Here is a 23,186-nt window from a genome sequence, read left to right on the forward strand (position 1 = left end):
CAACGCCCATGCTTAAGAAAGCATTAGTGATTCTGCATTTCCCACACCTGCCCCCCCCCCAGGCAAAATGACCCGGCCTGAGAAAAGTTCAGGTAATTTCAATATAATCACATTATCACATTAAACCAGAAAGGTAACACTTTGTGTTAATTGAATAGGATTCACAATACAGAAATGTTCGACCAAATTCATTTATGCAGTCAATACTTTTTAAATAAATTTATGAAAACTGTAGAAGCAAAAGTCACATTTTAGGCAAACTATACATATATACTACCAAGGATCTACTATGTCTGTTTTTAGAGATATTAAACAAAAAACAGATCATACAGGTGCCAAATAAATGTTTTTATATAAAAATGTAGGTAATTATTTTAAAATAACATACGAAGTATTGTTCATTATATATACTGTCATCCAGGTTTTTAAAGAAAATGAATTAAACAAAAAGTTTGATCAAAAGTTGGTGATTTTTTTTTTGCCCTTCTGTAAAGTTGCCGAAATGCCACACCATGAAATGATCTTTTCCAGAATATTCCAATTCTTACGCGATGTAGCAGTAGAAAGACTGGTTATCAGTTGTTAGGTAGTTATAAGTGCGTGAATTGGACATACATACAAAAAGCAACTTTATTTGCCTTCATGCCTCCATTCAAATTACTATACATTAACATGTTGAACTCAAATTTATTTCACAGCTCAATGCATATGAAAAATAATATAGAGGAGGGGGGAAAAAAAAGCAAAAGCACTTACAGAATATTTATACAACTTTTTTTGGAGAACAAAATAAACTAAACAAAAAGGAAACCAACATTTGTTTTTTCTCAGGTATTGGGATTTCTGGCTCTCTGGACTGAGGGGCAGCGCAAAAACAAGGAAAAAAAAGTAACAAAAGCTCTGCATATATTTACAATACACATACTATACATAAATATAAGAACAACAATTACAGAATATCCACAAATTTTTCGAACAAAGGCATTAGAGTAACTACGCAGAGGAGAAAAGAATGAAGGTCGCTGATATAAAAACAGGAGAGCGATGTAGTACAGACGATGGGATTAAAAAGCGATGAGCGCAACCAGGTAGCGGGATGGTGTCCCAGTCTCTGCACATTCATTGGACGTTTATTTATGTATTTATTTATGTACTTTTCCCCTGTGAAAAAAAACTGCAGTAAAAACCCCAGAGTTTGAATCAAATTAACACTTAGCCTTTCTGAGACTGGCACGGGAAGGGGGGGACGGGGGAAAGAATGAAATGTGCAACATCCGAGAGGTAAGACTAGAAGCCGAGCGTCGCGACGAGTCCCATCCGCCCACTGAGGTTTTTCATCGTAAAATACATCCACACGCACGACATATGCAGCTTCCATAGGAGACAAGCATGACAGCAAGCGGCGCTGGGACAACAAATAAGGCTTTCAGTGCATCTCAGAGAAAGAATGCATGTGGAGGGGGGTGTGCTTCTTTTCTGTGTGTTCTTTTTGTGAATTACAAACTTTTCATTGAAGGTGTTGGAGTGAGGGGGGTTACTGATTATTGTTGAGGTGCTATATATATATTTGTTTTGTTTTATGCACTTGCATTACACTGTAACAGGAGGCACTATTCATTATTGCATAACTTTGACCCTGCTTGCCATTACAAAATTATGCCAATAAAAATCAACAGAAAGAGGAATGCATGCACTCACGCTACTGCATGGTACATGGGCATGTAGGGCCATGAATCCACGAACACGAGAAAGCAGCTGAATTCGTTATTTTTCCGTCCAAGTGATGAAACTGGTCGAAAAATGCTGATGAAAAAATAACCGGGGTTGAATTCAGCCCTTAGTGAGAGCAATCATCTCATACAGACAGTCTTTTTTGTTATTTAATCATGATCCAAGTCATGAAATGAATACACGGCTATGGGTGATAAGGTGTAAGCGTGCTGAATTTGGAAAAGATCTGATGAAAAAGTGAAATCATACACATATAAAAAGATCAACTTGGATGTACCTGTCTGCATTTCTGACGATTGCTCCGGCGATATGTGGATGGGTGGGGATGAAGGCGACGCCTCCCATGCATGACTCTCAAGCACCAGACGCAAAATTTCAAGAGGAGATTGTTCTGTCACATTTTTGCTGACCGATATAAACGTGTTTGTAGAATACTTAAAACACTAAACCTTTACAAATCGTCAATAGACCCACCGTATATCAAATCAGGTAAAATCTGCATACATATAAAGTTATTTTCTTGTATTAAAAATGAAAAAAAAGAAAAGCCCTATTATTCCATAGGTATATAAAGCCTGTAAAACTTGAATTATTACTTCTTCTTTTTTACTTTCACATATATTACAACATTTTAAAAGTTTTTTTTTATCATGAAAATATTTATATTCAAAGATGAAGTGCCCCACACTGTAGAAAGTACAGTATCTGGTTATAAAATACATTAACGGTTACTGTTATTGTGTATAACTGAACGTACTCTATAAAACAAGGTGCTGATGATGCGTGTCGGCCCCCACGGGCATGGGAAATAAAATGTAGACAGATACATGCGTTACAAGCTAATATGAAACCGATATAACCATGATAAGCATGAGGAACAGCTTGCGTTATCTCTCTGATGTTGTATGTCGATAATCCCAGCCTGATTCAGCACTGAATCACGGTGCGTCCGGGGAGGGGGGGTGAAGGGATTACAGTGATGAGCGTCTCCCGCTGTTCTTAAACCAATTAAATTAAATATTCTTGCTAAACCTTCATTACAGTGAGTCTGTGGCGAAGCATGCATTCACACTCGCTTTGATCAACGTGAAATAGTTTTCATGAATTTAAAATCAAATTATTTCAAAACAGTAGTGCAATTAAATTTGAACTTTGAACATGATACAATTATGATTATTATTAATATCCTTGTTGTTGCTCTATAGAATTACCTGTTGTTTTTTTTATTGAAAGGTGACAGTGTTTACTCTCCTTTTTTCAAATCAAACTAGACTTGAGTCTATTTGTATTAAAGAGGTATGAGCGGAACTGTAGACACATATTTATAAAAATGTACATACTTCAGTGATGCATTAAAAACCCTAAACTGGAATCAGGAACCTGTACAGCACTGCTATAAAAATGTCTCTTTTTATATATATATATATATATATATCTCACACTTCGTCATAATCACCGGTCTCCCTAATTAGATATAATTAATATTAAAGATATTATTTCTGTAAATAATCAATTTTCAGTCTGACCCCATTCCAATGTAGCCCAAAATTAAGTTATTAATGTATCAATTAACATATTATTTAAACCCCACCCCGACACCACAACCTGACAAATACGGGGTCGCGGGGGAAACACCTACAGGCCTGTTAGGATGCAATACCGTTGCACTGCCTGTAGAGGGAGACATTGTTCAGCATTCTGCATTACAAGCATGGAGACAACTCCGCGGTGTAGAAAACAGGGTGGCACGAGTAGAATTGTACAAAATGCAAGTCGTACTCAGTTTATAATTTAGTAGTACAGGAAATGGAGAGCAAGAGGCTCTTGCTCCTCACTGTCTTCAACAGAGGGTCTTTCGTATTGCTCATTAACTCGTTCAACAACAGCGGCCCTCTCTGGACATTTCCGTACGCTTTTTGCCCCGTCAGGCCTTGACGTGTAAGGTGCTTTAGTGTGGGACGTCACAGACAACAGAAAGCACGACTGATTGTTCACCACCCGCTTGGTCCAAAAGCAGGACCCCCCCCCCTCGTTCCTTCCGACTCACTGTATATCAAAGCAAGCAAGATATAGCAAGGTAACATTAACAGAAAACAACCAAAGATATCATACTAAAACTATATTTACTTCCAAGAGATTGCACTTTACTGGTCGCTAATCACAGCACAAAATGCACCAATCACAATTCTTCTTTTTTATTTCCACAAAAAAAAAAAAATCTGTAAAGCTAGTCGGCTTGATAGGAAATGTCACAAAGGGCAGATTTCTGGCCTATACATAAAAAAAGACCTATATCTAAAAAAAAAACCTTGACTGATGAAAACCGATACCAAAATAAATCACACATACTGCACGGTACTATAATGACTGTGGAAGTGTTTTCTTTTTTCTTTTAATTTTCACTTTACTGTGCCTTATTGTGGGAATAATCTCATTAGCTGATTGGCTGACCTTGAGCGGATGAGACTCTCAGCTCCTCCCACCTCTGAATCACTGGCCCGCGCCGTTCCACATGTTTCCATAGCAGTTTCTCTGGTCTCCATGGGAACAACCCTGTGCCCAGATGACCTGAGCTCCTAATGCACAGAGTCGTGGAGGGTTACTGTGCAAGAATACTGTCTTTTTATCCATGTTTGTTTTTGGAGGAACGTGGCTGTGCCCCCTCCACTCCTCGGTTCTGGCTCGGTGTGGCCTTGTCCAGGCCAAAAGTGTGAACACAGCCTTCCTGTTCTGCAGAGTTCTTCACATTGTAGATGCAGAGAAGCAGCCATTTGAAAGACAAAAAAAAATCAAAATATGCTGTGAGGAGAACGGAAGAAAAAAATCTGTTTGCCCAAAACGACGACATCAGCCACTCTTGAGAAAGAAAAGCAGAGAGGAGCTGGAAATAAAGGATTTCCACCCTGTAGCTCCAATCGTATGGTGACCTTCCACCTCTGAGTCACCTTTCTGTGTCTGTGGATGGGGGGGGTGTCCTCTGTCAATGTGCAGCGGGGGACGATCGACGGCTCCAGGCCTACAGAAAGCCCTCGGAGGAAAGATCCAGCTCTCCCTTGTGTGTTTGTACTGCTGTGTGTTTTTGGGTCAGAGTGTGTGTGTGTGTGTGCGTGTGTGTGTGCGTGCGTGCCTGTGAAAGGGTGCGGAGGGTTCAACAGTCCTTCGGCCGCCTCAGACCAGCATGTGTCGGCGGCGGTGCAGTGCCAGGTGGTCCGAGCGCGAGAAACTGCGGTCACAGTCTGCACATTTGAATGGCTTGACGCCGGTGTGCTTCCTGTAATGCCGGGTCAGCTCGTCGGAGCGCGCAAACTTCCACGTGCAGCCGTCCCAGTTACATTTATATGGCTTCTCACCTGTAGCCAACGAAACACAGCCAGTTTACAAACTAACCGACTGATTCAAATTTATTCATAAATTCATGCATTTCATGCAATCATAAATGGCTGATAAATGGACGCTTTATTAGAATCTCCTGTCATGAACTTAGATCTGCAATTTGAAACAGGTGGAGATAAATTCAATGCCATCATAAATAATTGATATCGGCACACCGGTGACTGAATTCCTTTGAATTATTAGCACGAAAGGGAGTTCATTTTGCCATAATTTATTTATGAATGACATAACTTGACGTAACACTGATGTTTCTAATGTATACCTTGTGTATTAACAAAATATAATGAATAGTAGTGTATTTAGTGGCTAACACACCCTTTAACACAAATAATGATTGTCACAAAGTTTGCTGCTTCAATGTTTTTAGATCTGTTTCTCAGTTGTTTCTGTGGTGTAAAATAATATACAAGTTGAAATATAATAACAAGCATTTTTTTTCAAGACTTTTATTTGCAGAGTTGGCCCTTTTTTTCAAAGTTTGTCAGAATTTGTGGGTTTTTGTTTGTCCACCCGCCTCTTGAGGACTGACCACAAGTTCTCAGTTGGATTAAGGTCTGGGGAGTTTACTGGCCATGGACCCAAAATTGAAATGTTTTGTTCCCCGAGCCACTTTGGCCTTATGTCATTCTTCTTCACCAAAGTGTTCTTGGTTGGGAGAGGCTCCTGTCGGAGGATGTTTGGTACCATTCTTTATCCATGAGTGTGTTCTTAGGCAAAATTGTGAGTGAGCCCACTCCCTTGGATGAGAAGCAGTCCCATACATGAATGGTCTCAGGATGCTTCATCAGAGATGACTTTGCCCCAGTCCTCAGCAGTCCAATCCCTGTACTTTTAGAAGAATATCAGTCTGTCCTTGATGTTCTTCTTGGAGAGAAGTGGTTTCTTTGCTGTCCTTCTTGACACCAGGGCATCCTTCAAAAGTCTTCATCTCACTGTGCATGCAGATACACTCACACCTGCCTGCTGCCATTCCTGAGCAAGCTCTGCACTGGTTGAACTCCAATCCCGCAGCTGAATCATCTTTAGGAGACGATCCTTTGCTTGCTGGACTTTCTTGGGCACCCTGAAGCTTTCTTCACAACACTTGAACTTCTGATAAATGGTTGATTTAGGTACAATCTTAGTTTCAGCAATATTCTTGCCTGTAAAGCCCAGTTTTTATGCATTGCAATGATGACTGCATGTGTTTCCTTGCAGGTATCCATGGTTAACAGAGGAAGAACAATGATTTTTAGAATCACCCTCCATTTAAAGCATCCAGTCTGCTGTTCTAACTCAATCAGCATGACAGAATGATCTCCAGCTTTGTGCTTGTCAACACTCTCACTTGTGTTAACAAGAGGACCACTGAAATTATCTCAGCAGGTCCTTTTGTAGCAGGGCTGAAATGCAGTGGAACTGTTTTATTTGGGATTAAATTAATTTTCCGGGCAAAAACAGAAGGAGCAAACTTTGTGAAAACCCGTATTTGTGTCATTCTCAAAACTTTTGGCCACAACTGTACCGAAAGTGCAATCAAGTTGTGCAGTTCTGAAAGTGGCCTCATGGTGGGGGCCAGGGCCCATGGACTGACCTGTGTGCGTTCTCCGATGTGCTTTCAGATGTGAGCTCTTGGTGTACACCTTATTGCAGCCGTCAAAGTCACACCTGTGGATGCGCCTCTTCTTGGAGTCCGGGGACTCCGACCTCCGAGGTCGGCGTATGCTGTCAATACTGAACATGGAGCTGAAATTCAACCGCACACAGAAAGACAACGTCTCACATTTACCGTATATACAAAGTGACTGTGAGCAACACACTCAGGACTACATAAATTTGAATAATGGTGAAATCATTGTTCACTTAACGTTTTATAATGTTCTATTAGGCGCATAACAAATGTCTTTTAACCTCATCAATGGTAGTCTATATAACATTTTGCCCAAAAAAAACAATGACTCGGAAATCCATGCCTGTAACAGTATAGTGTCTTTAATGCAGTAACTGTTTTTGGCCACTAAATGGGGCTACTGTACTATGAAATAGACTCGACATGACTCTGCACACCCAGATAAATTGTCCAAGTGGAGTGTCTCCTTTTCTCAGACTATGATTGCATTTGTCTATGTTCTGAAGCCCTGTTTGCTGTATAAAGCATAGTGACCCTGAAGTATCACCTTTAATCATCTGCCATTGTAACTGTGCATGTCAATAATTCCGCATGCACATTCAGATGGCTGTTTTCAATTGACAGCGTTAAGCGGTGGCGGGGAGTTGGAGCAGAAACACGAGCCACGTCAGTCGTGCTCTTGCACACAGGAACAGCACCTGCCAAGTCGTCTCTGTGTGTGTGTCAGTCTGGCTGTCTGACTGTTTTCTGTCTCTCTGTCTGCATATTAGGGTGTCCTTAAGAGCTGGAAGGAAGTTGCATTAGGCTCCTAGCTTTCCATCCCTCTTGGCAACCCGTGCCTGTGTTCTGCGTTCTCTCTTTCAGCAGAACTCGGTAACCCCTGTGCCTTTTGACTGGCAGGACACACGGCCACAGCCAAGAAGGGGGAGGGCGGGGCTAGACGACCCCTCCAGTGAAATGTCTCCACCACACCCGGCCCAGTTCCTGTCCCTCCTCTGCCTGAGGGATCACCTGTTGCTCTTGGAGTGTCGCCAGGCCAGGGCCTAGCGGATATGAGCGAATGTGTCAGAAATGAAGCTGAACTCCAGTTCCCCTCACCCACTGCGCAGCAAGGGAGAGAGGGAGGGGACAGCAGACGTACACAGAGAACTGGGGGGAACTAAGGCGAGGAAACAGGGAAACAACCAAAAAGACAACTACAGGGCCAGCGAGGGAGGGGGGAGAGAGGAACATAACAACAAGGCAGCATGAATCAGAGAAGGGGGGCAGCAAAGCAGCACCTGACAGTCATGGCACCATGTAATCAACATCAGCTTCTGGAATTACTGCAACTCAGCTGAGAGAACTCAGCTAACCCGACATAAGTCATGGAGTCACGCCCCAGTGTCACTTCTACTGCCACTGCAGTGTGGCCTTAACCTTTAACTGTGGGCATATCTGGAGACAAACAGATTTTTTTTTGACAAACAGCTAAATAGACTTGTAGTCTGACTTTGAAAGTGAAGTGATTGTCATTCTGATATACTGCAGCAGAGCACACAACAATATAGGTCTTTTAACCATCACTCTTGGTGAGCAGTGGGCAGCCATGACAGGCGCCCGGGGGGACGGCGCTTTGCTCTGTGGCACCTTGGTGGACCGGGACTCGAACTGGCAACCTTCTGATTACGGGGCCTCTTCCTAAACCGCTAGGTCACCACTGCCCCAGTGGTATCTTATTTATGTAAGAAAAACTTCAACTGAAATAAAATGATTGTATTCATGGTTTTGAGTCCTAGTGAAGCAGAACTGATGACTTCATTGATGGTAACATGAAAGTCCGTTGTAAGTCGCTCTGGATAAGGGCATCTGCCAAATGCCATAAATGTAAAATGCAATGTAAATGTAGCCTTTTACTACACAATTCTAGTTGATCTGAGAAAGCCAACCGTTATAATACAGTGTCATTGTGATACACAGCAGCACAGCACATGGTGCACACAGTGAAATGTGTCCTCTGCATTTAATCCATCACCCTGAGTGAGCAGTGGGCAGCCATGACAGGCGCCCGAGGAGCAGTGTGTGGGGATGGTATTTTGCTCAGTGGCACCTCAGTGGCACCTTGGCGGATCGAGATTCGAACCGGCAACCTTCGGATTACGGGGCTGCTTCCTTTACCTCTAGACCACCACTGCCCCTTCTAGGCCACCACTGCCCCTTTTGTCTTTTGGTAAAAGATATTTGCCGACTCACTACAGACTGCAACCAGATATATAGTAGACTAAGAGAGATATGACCAATAAGAGTGCAGGACATGGAACGATGGAGAGGGGTGGGCATACTGCCCACAATGTGCCCATTTTTTTTTAAATGTCAAATAAATAGAACTAAGTTGTTGAACAAACAACTTATTCTTCAGCAAGAAGCTTGTCATTTTCACATATCTTTTCATTCTGACCCTTACGACATCTTAAGTCAGTGTGAACTTTGCATAAGGTGCTTGAGCAGGACTGAGGCTGTGATCATTTAAAACAATAAATGATAATTGAATGTGATGTCAGAGGAAGGGCCACGGTTAACAGCTAGCGCGCTACATGAGAAAAAAAACAAAAACAACAGTAAATCGGCCCGCCATGAACCCCACCGCCATAACATCCCGGCTTTGTACATGCATATGTCTGCTCCCCGAGGTCCGAAGGGAAGAGGAAAGGCTCCCGTCTGTTTCAAATAGGATTGGACTCTTTTTCTTTTGTTCCCTTTGTCTCTGTTTTCCCCCTCCGAGTCACCTGTGAGTGGCTTTTTTCCTATGCAGCGCTGCCAGACAGCGCTCTGACATGCTCCCTGGACGGGTGTCACAACAAGCCCCGCCGTGTCTCTCTAAGGACGCGCACAGAACAAACCCACGGCTTGACCACGGCAGCACAATGGCCAACGGAAGCGCGGGAGGGATTACAGAAGACGGGCTCCACCTACAGAGCTTCAGATGATTTACCCTTCTGGCAAACTGTACAAAAGAGCGGAAAAAAGCCATACACACTGGCCGAACGGGATGAAAATGATGACGACATCATGTCAGTCACACACTCGCCATCGCTCTACTCCGCCAGTGAGGACGGTAGGTCCCTGAGGTTCTGGCTGACTTCACCGGGACCACTAACAATAGCTTTCCCCTGCTCATGCATATGTAAGATGTTGCTAGGGAAGTCACACACGTTGCTATAACGTACTATTTCGGCAAAGTCTCGGGATCATTACAACAGGATTCTAATAATCTTTTGCAAAAGACGCACGAGGAATGTTAATTTTTATGGAAGGTTCACAAGCACCAAGCGTCATTAGCATACATGTAGTGGAGAAAAAAATGAGTTTTGCATGCTATGATAATACATGTTGCACTGCATGTTGCATTCTTATTGGCCATTCAGCAGACGTGCCCAGATTATACCACCACACACACTGTGGCAGGGTCATCCTGGATTTCTGACACTGTCGGAACATGAGCATGCAACCATTTAGTATTGACAGAAGAATGTAAGTGCACACACAGCCGGACACACGTCCTCTATACATGCAGTAAAAGTGCAGGTTGTCACACTTGCACACACATCCACAAAACACACATTTTTCACACACCGGTTCACACGCACCAACACTGCCAAGAGCGAAGGTGTCACGTGCGAGTGTGACTCCGCCGGAACGCACAGGCCTGTACATGTACAGTACGTGCACATACATAAACACGCCTATAGGAACAGGCTGTACTCCTTTCAGTTCCCCTCTCTCTCTCTCTCGCTCGCTCGCCCTCGTCCTCCCTGCTTCTCCAGGTGGAGAGACGGATGGAACAACTGGTCGCCGGGACAGTTCTGCCCTGGGGCAGGCTGAGCGAGTTACTAAAGGAGGGACGCGCGTGAGTGATGAGACCTGTCGTCCCGCTACACGTGGCGCCATATGCTGTCTGGAGAGGTGCCATTCCAGCCAGAGGATGTTTAAAGAAGTCACTCCAGGAGCTCTGCGCGAAACGCTTACAGCGTTTTTCACCTCGCCGTTCGCAACTTTTTGACACCGCTCATACCATTTCAACTTTGGTGAGAAACCACCGCCAGCCTACGTGCCCATGGAGAAGCCGCCAACCTGTGTGACATTCGACCTCCGTAAAAAGTACCAGTCAAGGCACGATCGCTGTCGTCTGCACTCACACAATTACAGGCCTGAGCGCTTTTTATCAAACGCCTACCCACACAACAAACACTTTCAACGTTCACAACTCCAGCGTGGCACCGTGCCCCCAGCTCCGCTGCCAGCACAACTCATACAGGGCCCAGCGCTCACTCCGAGCGAAGGAAACATTTACTCTGCGTCATTAGCAAAACTATGACATTGGTAGGAATCCTGGAATACTTTCCGAAGCGATGGTCGAAATAATCCTCGGCCCGGGCGGAGGCACAAAGTCTGGCTGGCAGACTATTTTTCTTTCTTTTTTTTATGACTAGCCCTGTGTTTTACGACACGCTATGCTGAAAGGCAGACTCTGGTTTTGATCATGTCACCGGCGCTAACGAAACGGGGAAGCCCTGAGCCGACTCATCTGATTGAAGACAGATGGGCGTGCGGCACGAGAGCAGAGACACAAGCGAAGCCGCCTACACGCCGGCAACTTCAAAAAGCCCCAGGAACACGGGGAGCAGCATTTGGCCACATCCTAATCAATAGGCCCTTAACTACGGAGGCTGGTTTTTAACCGCGTTAAAGACCGGTGCAATGGGGTGTCTAGAAAAAGTTTACAGAAAAAAATGCAAATGAACAGCAACGGGCTGTGGCTGGAAGATGAATATTTCCTCTGCTTGTGCTCTTTCTTGTGACATTAAATGACATTAGTAGCTGTACTGTCCCAGAGTTAAGTGCTGATAATCTGCATGTTATTGTTGGCAGTGGGCGTGGTCCCAAGGTGTATCCAGCCGACGTCACGTTAGACGTACCTTGAGGACAAGGGGTACAACGATTGTAGAGAATGGGGTGAAAACTGGGGAGGAAGGGAAGAGACGGACGCTACGCTACACTCCATCTTGTAACGTATTAACAGGAGGGGCTTTACATTATTGACAGTTAGAAAGGAGGGTGCGTGAGAAATGTCAATTACACACACACACACACACACTACGTTGTGCATAGCGCTGGGAAAAATACGAGCCAGTATGTCACTGTGGTGGTCTTAGCACCATTAAAATACCCTGGTATCAGAGGAGAGTGCAGAGGCAGGGAAGAGGGCGGTGATACTCACTCCTGTACAGCCCGCGCTATAGACAGCGCGGTGGATCCGGTTTCATTAACACTGTCCAAGGTCACATTTGGCAGGTCGTCATCGTCACTGTCACTTTTGATTTGTCTTGGCGACAGGCCGTTAGGGTCTGTATGTGCTGCCATGGAGAAAAGAGAAGAGCTGATTAGTGATATTGAGACAACGTGTGTGGCTGGTTATCCTTCATACAGATGCATTAGTTTACAAAAGGTTTAATATGTAATTAAAATTTTGAATGGGAAAGGTGCATGTATCTTGTAGAAATAATGCTGCAGATTTACTTATTGAAAAACCCTCACCTTTCACCCCTCCCTTTTATAGGTGACCTAAGATACATCAGTAGAAGATTCATGCTACTGCTTCAATGTAAAGCAACATACATGCTCTCTCGGCTTCAGTAGAACAAAATTGCATATATTTCCAGTGTAAATGCCAAATATTTCCATTGTAAAAAGTTCATTCTAAGCTTACAACAACATAATAATGTGTACCTACAGGTCATATTATGCCAATGAAAACCTACATATGAATTTCATTTCTAATCATTGATTGAATTTCAAACCCAAATGCCTCCTTTAAAGCTCCCAACTTAACCTTCTACAGCTGTAGCTGTAATGTCTCTCTGCACTTAATGCTGTCTGTGAGCGCTTGGCTAAACTGTGTGGCACAGTGTGGAACATTGTTTGGAGCTGGGTGTACCGTGTTTGCATTAGCCGCTTTTATTGGTTGGGCTGTGTGTGGTTTTGGTCAGGGTGGGCTTGTGTGGGTTAGTTTGGTTGAATATAAGTGTGGTTTGTGGCCGTGGGAGTGTGGTATTATTTAACAAAGAAACCTGGATCTTTAGTGAATTTAATTATGTCTTAGTCTAAGTACTATTACAGCACAAGTGTGCAAACAGAGAAGATGTGTGTGTGTAAAATGTGTGTCTTACTGTATGTGGGTGTTAAGGCACCTGTGTGACCAAACTGTCTTCACACTGTCAGAAAAACAGACACGTACATTGTAGGGACCTGCAAGATATCCCCAAACAATACGTGTGTACTTCTAAAACTGTGCTTCCTTTTTTTATTTATTTCAAAAATATATTTTTAAAAATGTTCATATAGTATTTAGGTAACACTGTTAATTATTTCAAGTCATAAATATGACACATTTATGCCATAAAATTACTACTTTGTGTGTGTGTTGCCTGTGTGATGGTGGGTTGGCCTCGGGGTGTTTCTTCTGTGAGTCCTGCCTCACTATCAGCCAGAGACAGCATTGTTCCCCTATACACATGTCAGAACCAGAGCCTGTTCCTCCATTATCACACTTATAAACACACACACACACACACACACACACACACACAGTGTTCCTACCCCCACCCAAGCACCCACACCCAGGCAGAGCACAACACAACCCCTAGTTTATCTGCTGGGTGGAACCAGGCAGTGATAAATCCAGATTTCTGTGTTATTATGAGGACGACATACAATGGGCTCAGACCAGAGCAGGCGTAACTGAGATGATTTGAGAAAATCATTGACTTTGTGGAAATGAGCCGCTTCCCATTTTGTGGAACTTTTCAGCATAAAGAAAGCATGACTGTAAATGAAGTCTCTGCTTTTTCAGATTTGGACAATGCCGCCTAAAGAGTGCGCATGTGGGCTGGCTGGTGTGAGAGGTCAAATTCAACCCGTCTCACAGAGCAAAAACCAATCAATGGGTTTCAGTGCTAATTAGCACAAGGACCACGTATCTCCAAGTTCTCCCTAAATAACATCCAGGCCAGCAAAAAGAAATAAAAAATAACGCACAGAGCTGGCAGGTTGCAAAATTTTTAAATGCAAGTATTTTGAATATTTTGCTTGAAAGTAAAATTGTCTGAAATTGACTTCACAGATTATCAATTTGTACGAAGACTAGACCAATTATGTCATAAATATCTACAGATAACACACTAACAGTTCATATCACAGTTACGTTTTACATCTAGCTTGGCCATTATGGGCAGTGAAACATACCCTATAACAAAGTGTAGTACTATGTATTTATTTACCAAATAACATGTACCCACATTTATGTGCAGCATGAACACACTGCATTACATTTTGTTCATTTTTTTTTATTGCAGCATACATTCCGCTGACCCTCACCTCATCCTGTAGACTCCTGGTTTTATGATGGCTGTGAACTGCAGTCTCACGGAAACGCTAAAATAATTGTCATAACGGCATGAACCCCGCCAGTTAAAGATCTGCCGAGTGCTTTTACGGCCGCCTGGAGCAATTTGGTCTCAATAAACTTCCTCAACTGCGCAGACAAATCTAAACATGCAAGCTACAGAAGAGAAAACAAAATCTTACAGTTTCACTGTTATCCGGTAATATGTGAGGGCAAATTTGATCTGACAAGAACTATGTGTTCTTCCATTTTATTACCTAATATCATTACACTCAAGTCTAATGTCAACAGTGTGTGTGATACAGCTAACCTAATTTTAACAGCGGCGGCAGTATTAACATGAATTCCTATATAAATTTGAGCCAGCAGGTACTTTGTAGAACACTTGTTTTTGGTAATATGGACGTTGAGTATATGTGGCGATTCGTCATTTTCACATGAACTTAACCAGCCTGTAAAAATGTCTTGTGCGGGGGAAAACGCGAGGTTGAATTCGCCCGATTGTTTTTCAGCAGCATTTGCTTTTAAACGCAGCCAGAGACAAAAGAGGAGTTCAAAAGAGGTAGACAAACCCCATGATTTCTTTCTCCTGTTGTTTCCAGCCAAAGCCTGTTTCCATGGAAACCTTACCGGAGACAGAGCTGAAGAGAAGGGCACACGCCCCCTGGAAAAGGATGGCCAACCTGTGAGTGTGAGTGTGTGTGTGTGTGTGTGTGTGTGTGTGTTTGTGCACCATTATATACAGAGGATCCTAGAGGTATTCAGCTGTCACTCTCATGTAGGATTAATGATCTGTGTATCTGACATGGACGTCAAGTCCACAAATGTCCTCAGAAATCAGCCTAAATCAGACGAAACAAACCATTATGAGGTCTACGGACGAACTGGAAGCTTTGTCTGTTCGCTTGTTTGTTTGTTGGCACTCAAAGCCAACATTTTACCAAAAAATAAATAGGTCCATGCATTACAATTCAGAAGAGCAATTCAGACCACTGGGGGTGGGAAGAGCAGTTCCAGGTCTAATTAGAGCGACATGAGGGTCAGTGGCGGCGAACAGGCTGACATCAGGCAGCCATGTGACCGTAGCTCCAGTGCGCAGCCCCACCCATCCCCGAGCCGCTTCCTCAGGCCGGGCTGTAAACCACGACAGGGCGGGGTCCACACTCCGCTCCTGAGTGCCGGAGTGTTCTCGCTGCCACCCATCTTCTGTATCCGCCCCGCCCGATTACGCAAACTTTGTTTTCCTTCATCTCCCACACCCCCCGCTGCAGACGACGACACCCATCATTAAAAAAATAAAAGACCCTGTGTCTCCCTGTTTGACCATTTGGGAGTGACACAAATCTGAAGATAAACACCCAACTGCTCCCTTGTGCTGCTTGGTTAACAGCTGAGAGGAACACCCAAAGCATGACTTCTTTTTCACAAAAGATACAAGATGCGGAAGATGCGAGGAAGCGATTGCAAATTGAAGACCACACATGATGGTCCATGCAACCTGGAGCATAACGTGGCACAAGGACTTCACCTCCAAACCTGAAACTTTAAACGAGCAGAAATTCATGTGCACCAACGTCTCTGGGCTACAAGAGGCTGATGTGTCAAACTGTAGCGATCTTTAAGTATTTATTTTCCTATTAATGAAAATTGTGCATTTATTTAAAAAAGGTTGCCAATATTCTTAAAACAGCTATATTATTTGTAATCATTACATATATATTAAAGTCTAATTACAAAGGAGTTCTATACAGTCCAATAGTGGCAGTGGTGGTTGCACCAAAGGCCGACATTTAAAGGTAAAACACAACTTTGAGTGTGATATTTTATTTTAAACACATTTTAGGCATGGAAATAAGGTTGGTGCAGCAACATTTATGATATTTAGATGCCCTTACAATCAGTAGTTACAGGGACAGTGTCTTGCTCAGGAACACAGTGGTAGTGACTTTGCAGTCATCTGGTTCATGGTTCTGTTGCTAACTAGGCTACTACCACCCTACTTTAACAAGCCCTACAAAGAAACTGTTCATTTATCGTATTCTGACAAAAGAGCACGGAGAATGTAATTAGGTGTAATGATATTCAAATAGAGGCCATCATAGTGGCACCATCGCCACTCCTAGGTTAGTACATGATGACATTGTCCATATTCATGAATTTTGACATTTCTTAGAATTTGTCTGGAGACCCTGATGATCCATGCAATACCGACAAAATTTGAAAGTGTTCTAATCGGTAATATGGATAATTTTGTCTGATGAGTTATCTCAAACAGGACAACTGACCCAGAACAAGAAAAGGGTCTTGGCTTCAAAATATTATTCTCCTGGGTGAAGTTAAAGCAGGACTCACCTCTACTCAGGCTCTTGGCCTCATCCAGCAGGGGCAACATGATGGTGTTGTTGATGTGGGTCGGGGAGCGAACCGCCGTGTACATGAGGGGCAGCGACTGGACCACCACAGGGATCCGGTGGACGTGGCCGGGACCCTTTCCGGGGCTGGAGGGGGGCACGGGGTGGATGATGTGCAAAAACTGTCCTCCTCTGACCCCCGAGTGCGAGGGCACCAGTGGCCCCGGTGTCAACACCGAGGGCATGGCCGCCGAAATGGCTGAGGACACAGAGGTGATGACGGACGGTGAGGACGAAGATGACGAAGAGGAGGAGGACAAGGAGGACGGAGAGAAGGCGGAGGTGATGGGCGAGGCGGACGGCGGGGACGGCCTGGCCTTGTTGATGGACAGGTCCACTGGCTCGGTCTGTGTCTGAAACGGGTCTGAGGAGAGGAGGTCTTCTGGAGGCTCGGACTTCACTTTGCTCAGCAGGAGGGGCACCGTCTCCATATCAGGATAACTGTGCACCTTTGGGGACTGCAGAGACAAGGAGACACACAAGCTCTGAACTACAGCCACAAATAAAACAATATCAAATTGCCAATTCTGTGAACGGAAAAGGCTGAGAGGTATTTCAGATGTTATTAATTGAAACTATATACACACACACACAACAAATGTTTCTTTTGAAAGAACGCTGCATTGTTGGTCGCCCTGCATGGCACCAGTTGTGTACAAGTGGCTGTGTTGGCATGCTGGGCGATAAGGCGGGAGTGTGTCCGCCTGTTCCCCCCCGCCTCTCAAAACTCCCACAGGAACTCATCCCTCCTGGCTCCACTTATATCTCCACGAAATCTCTCTTCTGATGTTGGGAAAACATCATATGGGCCCAATTTCCTGACCTGCTTTACACTGTCACGTGTCCCTCAGGACCGGCACGGGTGGCTTGCTGGTTGTGTTTGTGAGTTACTCAAGGCTTTGTCTGACCAAGGTTTTGTTCAAAAAACGAAAAGACCCCTCAGTGCAGCAATGAAGGGAGACCACTGTGTTAAAGAGTATTACTTACAATCAAATAAAAAAAGGTTCACATAAACGTTTATTTTTTTTATTATTGAAAAGTGTTTTTTTAGGAGGTTTATACTGGTAATAAAAAGTAAGCAAAAAGTAGCGTTGATAGGGTCAGCCGTACTTGGATTGTTTCACTCGGTGTTTCAAATAAGGTTTTTTTTGCACCACAGAAGACATTAAATTCAAGATGACATATTAATAAACTGGGATTCCTCTTGCATTTATTTGTTCAAAGGCCACATGTCCCTCAAATAGGTGATTAGTCACAATGAATTTACATTTAGCCTTACAGCATTTATCAGACGTCTTTATCCAAAGAGATAGTTCAAGGTTAAGTGTCTTGCTCAGATACACAATGATTTTGTGATCCGTGACTTTGTGATCTTGTGGTTCATAGACAAGGTGTTGCCCAGAAGGCCACTATGACTGCAGGCAAGTTCAAGAAAATGCATTTATTTTGTTTGGTGGCTGGCTGCTGTGTTTGTAGGCTGGTGTTTGTGCCGATAAAGTACACTGAACGGCTTCGTCTGCCGAATGACTTCATTTTTATATACACATACGCAAGAACTATTTTTATACCCAGACTTGTGCAGACCATTCTGCACTCACAGGAAATGTTACATTCCCATGAATCAGCAGCACAATAAAGCTGCCCCGGAGACGGAAACAAAGCGCCATTAGCGACAAATGTCACCACCACAACCCAGGCTGGGCGAAGTGGGGGGAGGTCAAAGGGCACGGTCACAGTTCAGGAGTCATAACCTCAAGGTTACGGCCACAATAACACGACATGGGAATTACAAAGTGAACAAAGTGAACCGTGCTCCTGGTTGTGTCCCCCAACAAAGCTGAGTTAATGATGGGAGCTCGATTAAAAACACAAAAGACCTTTGCATTCCCAAAAAAAGACCCAAAAAAAGCATTGTTTCATTCATTGGCAGTTGATTGACTCGGCCTACGTGCACTTCAAGATACAGCTCTTAATCAGGCCTTGCGCAAAACACTTCCTGCATCGCAGGCAATTTGGGACAGCTAGTAATCAAACCTAACGAGTGACTTTTTTTACCCCATTTGCATAGCTGTCAATTAGCGCGAGTGTAATGAGCTTGTGTGGAATTGAGAGAAGGCTCTAACTATTTTAGATTAGATCCACATTTGTCAACACCCCCATTCTGGTAAAAGACTAATTTGCCTCAACCGCCTATTCACATGTGACTGGGCTGTTAGATGTACAGTTTTGAGAATGACAAAAATATTGGTTTTCACAAAGCTTGTTGCTCACCCATCTCTCAAGGATTGACCACAAATTCTCGATTGGATAAAAATATCAATGTTTGGTTCCCCGAGCCTTGGGCACGGTGCTCTGTCATGATGGAAAAGGCATAGTTCATCACCAAACTGTTCTTCACAAGCCCTCCGCAAGACCACCAGAAGGCAACCTCGACCCCGGCCACCCAGAAGAGCTCCTCGGGCCGGACGACAAACACAATAAAATAAAAACACAACCAAACAAAAACAAAACATATGCCCATACGGTTATTCCTGTATTTGTAAGCCTTTTTTGGATAGATCACATCTCGAGCCGACTGCCCGTTTTTCCTGACATCCTGGACTACCCCTCTGTTCTTCTTCGTCCCCGATGTTGCCGACCCGATCTTCTGTCCCCGACTTTGAGTCTCGCACCACATCATGCTTGTGCGCCCAACGGCCGTGAGTCTGACACAGAATCAGTCTGTCCTTGATGTTCTCCTTGGAGAGAAGTGGAGAGGAGACACCAGGCCATCCTCCAAAAGGCTTGGCCTCACTCTGTGTGCAGATGCCCTCACACCCACCTGCCGCCATTCCTGAACAAGATCTGCACTGGTTGAACCCCGATCCCGCAGCTGAATCATATTTAGGAGACAGTCCTGGCCCTTGATGGACTTTCTTGGGCACCCTGAAGCCTTCTTCACAACACTTGAACCTCTCAACTCTAAGTTATTGATGAACCGATAAATGGTTGATTTAGGTACAATATTAGTAGCAGCAATATCCTTGCCTGTGAAGCCATTTTATGCAACACAGTCGTGACTGCACGTGTTTCCTTGCAAGTAACCATGGTTAACAGAGGAAGAACAATAATTTCAAGCATTTTTGTTGGGGTAGGATTAAGTTCATTTTCATGACAAAGAGGGAATTTGCAATGCATCTGATCACTCTTCATAACATTCTGGAGTATGCAAATTGCCATAATAAAAACAGAAGCAGCAGACTTTGTGAAAGACTTTGTGTCATTCTCCAAATTTTTGGTCACGCCTGTATTTGTGCAATGACCTGAAAATTATGATAGGACTGTGTAAATTTAGGAATTTTACAATTGATTACTACAATTTATAACGACACCTTGATGTGAAAATTCTGTGTTATATTAGTAAATCCAGTTATAAATTCAGTACATTTTAGTGATCATATTGATAGTGATACATTTTCACTATTACAACAATTAAAAATTATTAATGAATCACAATGCATATCTATATGCAGAGAAAATACCCAGCAGGTTAACATGGATGGATTGTAGTGAAGTACATCGGCAATACAGTGGCCTGTAGGGCTGCACAATATCTGTCCTATAAAAACAGATGATTATTCTTGTCATAAAAACCTTGTAAATGGACTTCTGGAAAATGAATTACCGTAAACTGACTTCTGGAGCAGCGCTGTCTCAGAAGCCAGATGGCATAACAGCAGGTAAAATCAGGTAACTCTTCTTTTAAGAAGACTTGATCCTGTATTAAAGCAGACTGTGGCAAATGAGCTGCTAAATAGGTAATATTTATATTATCCATACCCTCCTTTCTTTTTAAGATGGCCTTAACCAAGACCCCTCAGAAAGCACAGTACAGTAAGAGAGGCATGTTAAAGTAACCAAACTGAATCTAGTAGCAGAATTCGTACCAAATCAGTTTGATTCTTTCTGTGTGTTGCACCAGAGGAATGTGGGTTTCAGCGGCTCACCTGACAGTGACGTGAGAGCCCACTCACGCCCGCTGGCTGCTGAATTTCACGCCACAAACTGGGTTAAGAAGTACGAGTTTATTACTTATTATGTGTACAGGCTCGTGGTGTACGTGGACAGAGGGAGGTTGAGCCCAAGGCTGCCGGGCCTCTGGAGACCTTCCTCTTTCTTAAGTCCTCTCTGTTCTCTCAGCTCCTCCTTGTTTGTGGGAGAAATCTGTCTGATTTCTCATCTCTCTCAGGCAGCAGGTGATAGTGGCTCAGCTGACAAATCGAAGAACCACAATGAGTGGAACTCCTTTCGCTTGAAAGAAACAGTTGGTTCAATTAAAAGAAAATTGATGGGGGAAAAACATTGAATTTGCATATGAAATTAGATCTCTTTCACGTCATTTTTTGGCAGAAAATAGCAAATGTTTCCAGAGCTTGACCGCACTCACCCTCACTTTCAGGCACGCCCTTTCTGCTCTGCTGCCTTCCCCTGCAGCATGATGACAATCACTTTATTTGGGGAGCCTGGCTAGCGGGGGCCTTATTTTCCGAACAGACTTAAAATCTCTGACGGGCCGCACCATTTCCAGCAAGGCTCTGGCCCGCGGCCACGCAAATTCGCCACATTTGGAGAGGAGGAGCGCGCCGTTTAAAACTCTCCAGAGCAACACACTTCAAAGCTCGGCCGTGTGGGCACCCTGCTGTTGAGCGACATTGTTACACATATGGATAACCGCCCCAATCGGAAGACATTAGCCTGGAGTGAACGCAGAGCACATGCACCGGGCTGAGATAAGAGCTACAGACAGGCCCTGCTGGACCACTGGCACCCACCCACTTCACGTATGAAGCCATTACAAAGCAGCGAAGCTTCTGATGCTCTTTTCAATTGTGGAAAAATACGGAAAGAGGGAACCAACGTAGATGACTAACTCTTGAGGAAAATGTATGTATACTTGTGTGATATGACAATAATATACTTTAGTATTAATGATTTACACACATAATCTAGGCATCATATAAAAAGATTTTGCACTTACATTCAAAAATGATTTATTTATTGAGTAATACAATGACCAGTAATATAATCACTGGAATCATCAAAATGATTTCCCTTTTTCGTGTAATGAATATGGCATGTATGAAAGTTTAGCATTCTGGATGAATTTCCAAAAATGCATTATTCACCTTATTCTACTTTGAGATTAGTATGTCTCTGTATCTGACAGTCACTTAAAGTACATAACAATGTATGATCACTATATAGTGATAAAACATGACTATAAAAACTTGGTCTAACTTTGTGGTTCTGACCCAGTTCTGGAGTTTCGTGTTGACTGTTTGTGTTCCTGATGCCCTGATTGTGTCTACCTGATACTAAGTATATAAATGTATCCTCATTGTGTCTAGTCCTCATTGAGTCATTGTATTTTACATTGTCCTGTGTGTAAATGCCTGTGTCATATTTCAGAAAAAGCCCTGTTTTTTGGATCAGTGATTACGTCTTCTTTCCTGCCCTGTCCAGCCATTGTGATAAAATTACTTCAAATGCTATTTACTTATAAATGCTGTAAATAAATACTTCATCTGTGGGCAACCAAAATGTGGTACTGAGTAACAATTGTCTTGCCTAGTGGGCAATGTTTTGAATGCGTGATTCTTCATTACTGCAGATACAGTGCCAAGCCGGTGTTTGCAGCAGGGCTATAGATGTAGGTGTGGTCAAGTGGTGGAAAGCGTTACATAAATGAACCATGGCGTCTAGTGAACCATGGCGGGCGAACGAGAAAGAAAGAGAGCTGTGGAAAGAGAGATAGATACACAGAGAGGGAAAACAGAAGTGAAGAGACAGAGAGAGAGAGAGAGAGAGAGAGAGAGAGAGAGAAAGAGAGCAGGCTGTCTCCCTTGAGCAGTGTCTCCATGCATCTGTGCCTCTGCCCTGCCAAGATGGCCGCCCTGGCTGCACTGGCCTGATTGAGAGCCCTGTGATCATTCCCCCATCCAGCTGTGGCCCTCCACTGCCTCCCCCGTCACGGCTGCGCTCCGAGCCCCGGCCCTCCACGCCTGGGAGTAATTAGGGGTGTCATAGCAGTGTAGGTTGGGTTGGAGGAAAGGGGTGGGGGTTGGGGCGTGCGGCGTTGCAATTGTCGGGAAAAACAACTGCGCCCTTACCCCTCGCTCAGATTCCAGAGGTTCTGCTTTGACTCGGACGGCAGGCATTCCATCCAGCATTAACATCCTGTTATTGGTGGCGTCTGTGTGGGGGAGAGACAGACAGGGAGGAGAAGGTGTGAGGCACACGGAGCAGCCATGCTGACTTTATCATGACTAAGCAAATTTTTTTTCATTTTGTTTTGTTTTCGTTTGATCACCTTTCACATAGCGAACATGAACAAAACACCAGAGAAACAAATACATAGACAGCTGTCATGGCCAACGCGCCTCCAGCCCGCTAGAGGGCGCCTCACCAGCCTGGGAGACGACAACCCGGAAGAGGAAATGGAAGCGGGCGGTGGCAAGTATAAAAGTGAGGTAACCCCAAGGAGACACGCCCGCTCTTTGTATGAGTTTACTCGCCAGAGACGCTAGCTCTCTCACCCACGACCTAAGATAATTGTGATTTC

At 43.9% G+C, this 23,186-nt stretch overlaps 1 protein-coding gene across 5 annotated transcripts in view; it reads right to left on the reverse strand.

The window, feature by feature from the left end:
• Positions 1–23,186, reverse strand: part of klf12b (Kruppel like factor 12b) — a 43,404-nt gene that overhangs the window by 990 nt on the left and 19,228 nt on the right. For 2 of the 5 annotated variants that reach the window (XM_028990703.1, XM_028990699.1), the window contains 5 exons: positions 22,735–22,817; positions 16,527–17,043; positions 11,991–12,126; positions 6,698–6,849; positions 613–5,081 (listed from right to left, as the gene is read on the reverse strand). In XM_028990703.1, coding sequence (XP_028846536.1) covers positions 4,900–5,081; positions 6,698–6,849; positions 11,991–12,126; positions 16,527–17,043; positions 22,735–22,800 — 1,053 coding nt within the window. In that variant the 5' untranslated portion in view covers positions 22,801–22,817 and the 3' untranslated portion in view covers positions 613–4,899. Of the gene's footprint in view, positions 1–612; positions 5,082–6,697; positions 6,850–11,990; positions 12,127–16,526; positions 17,044–20,249; positions 22,627–22,734; positions 22,818–23,186 lie in introns of those variants that run through there. The other 3 variants (XM_028990700.1, XM_028990702.1, XR_003750739.1) reach the window with 3 other exon arrangements.

The sequence above is a fragment of the Denticeps clupeoides genome, chromosome 9 (genome assembly GCF_900700375.1).
Source record: "Denticeps clupeoides chromosome 9, fDenClu1.1, whole genome shotgun sequence".
Lineage (NCBI taxonomy): Eukaryota > Metazoa > Chordata > Actinopteri > Clupeiformes > Denticipitidae > Denticeps > Denticeps clupeoides.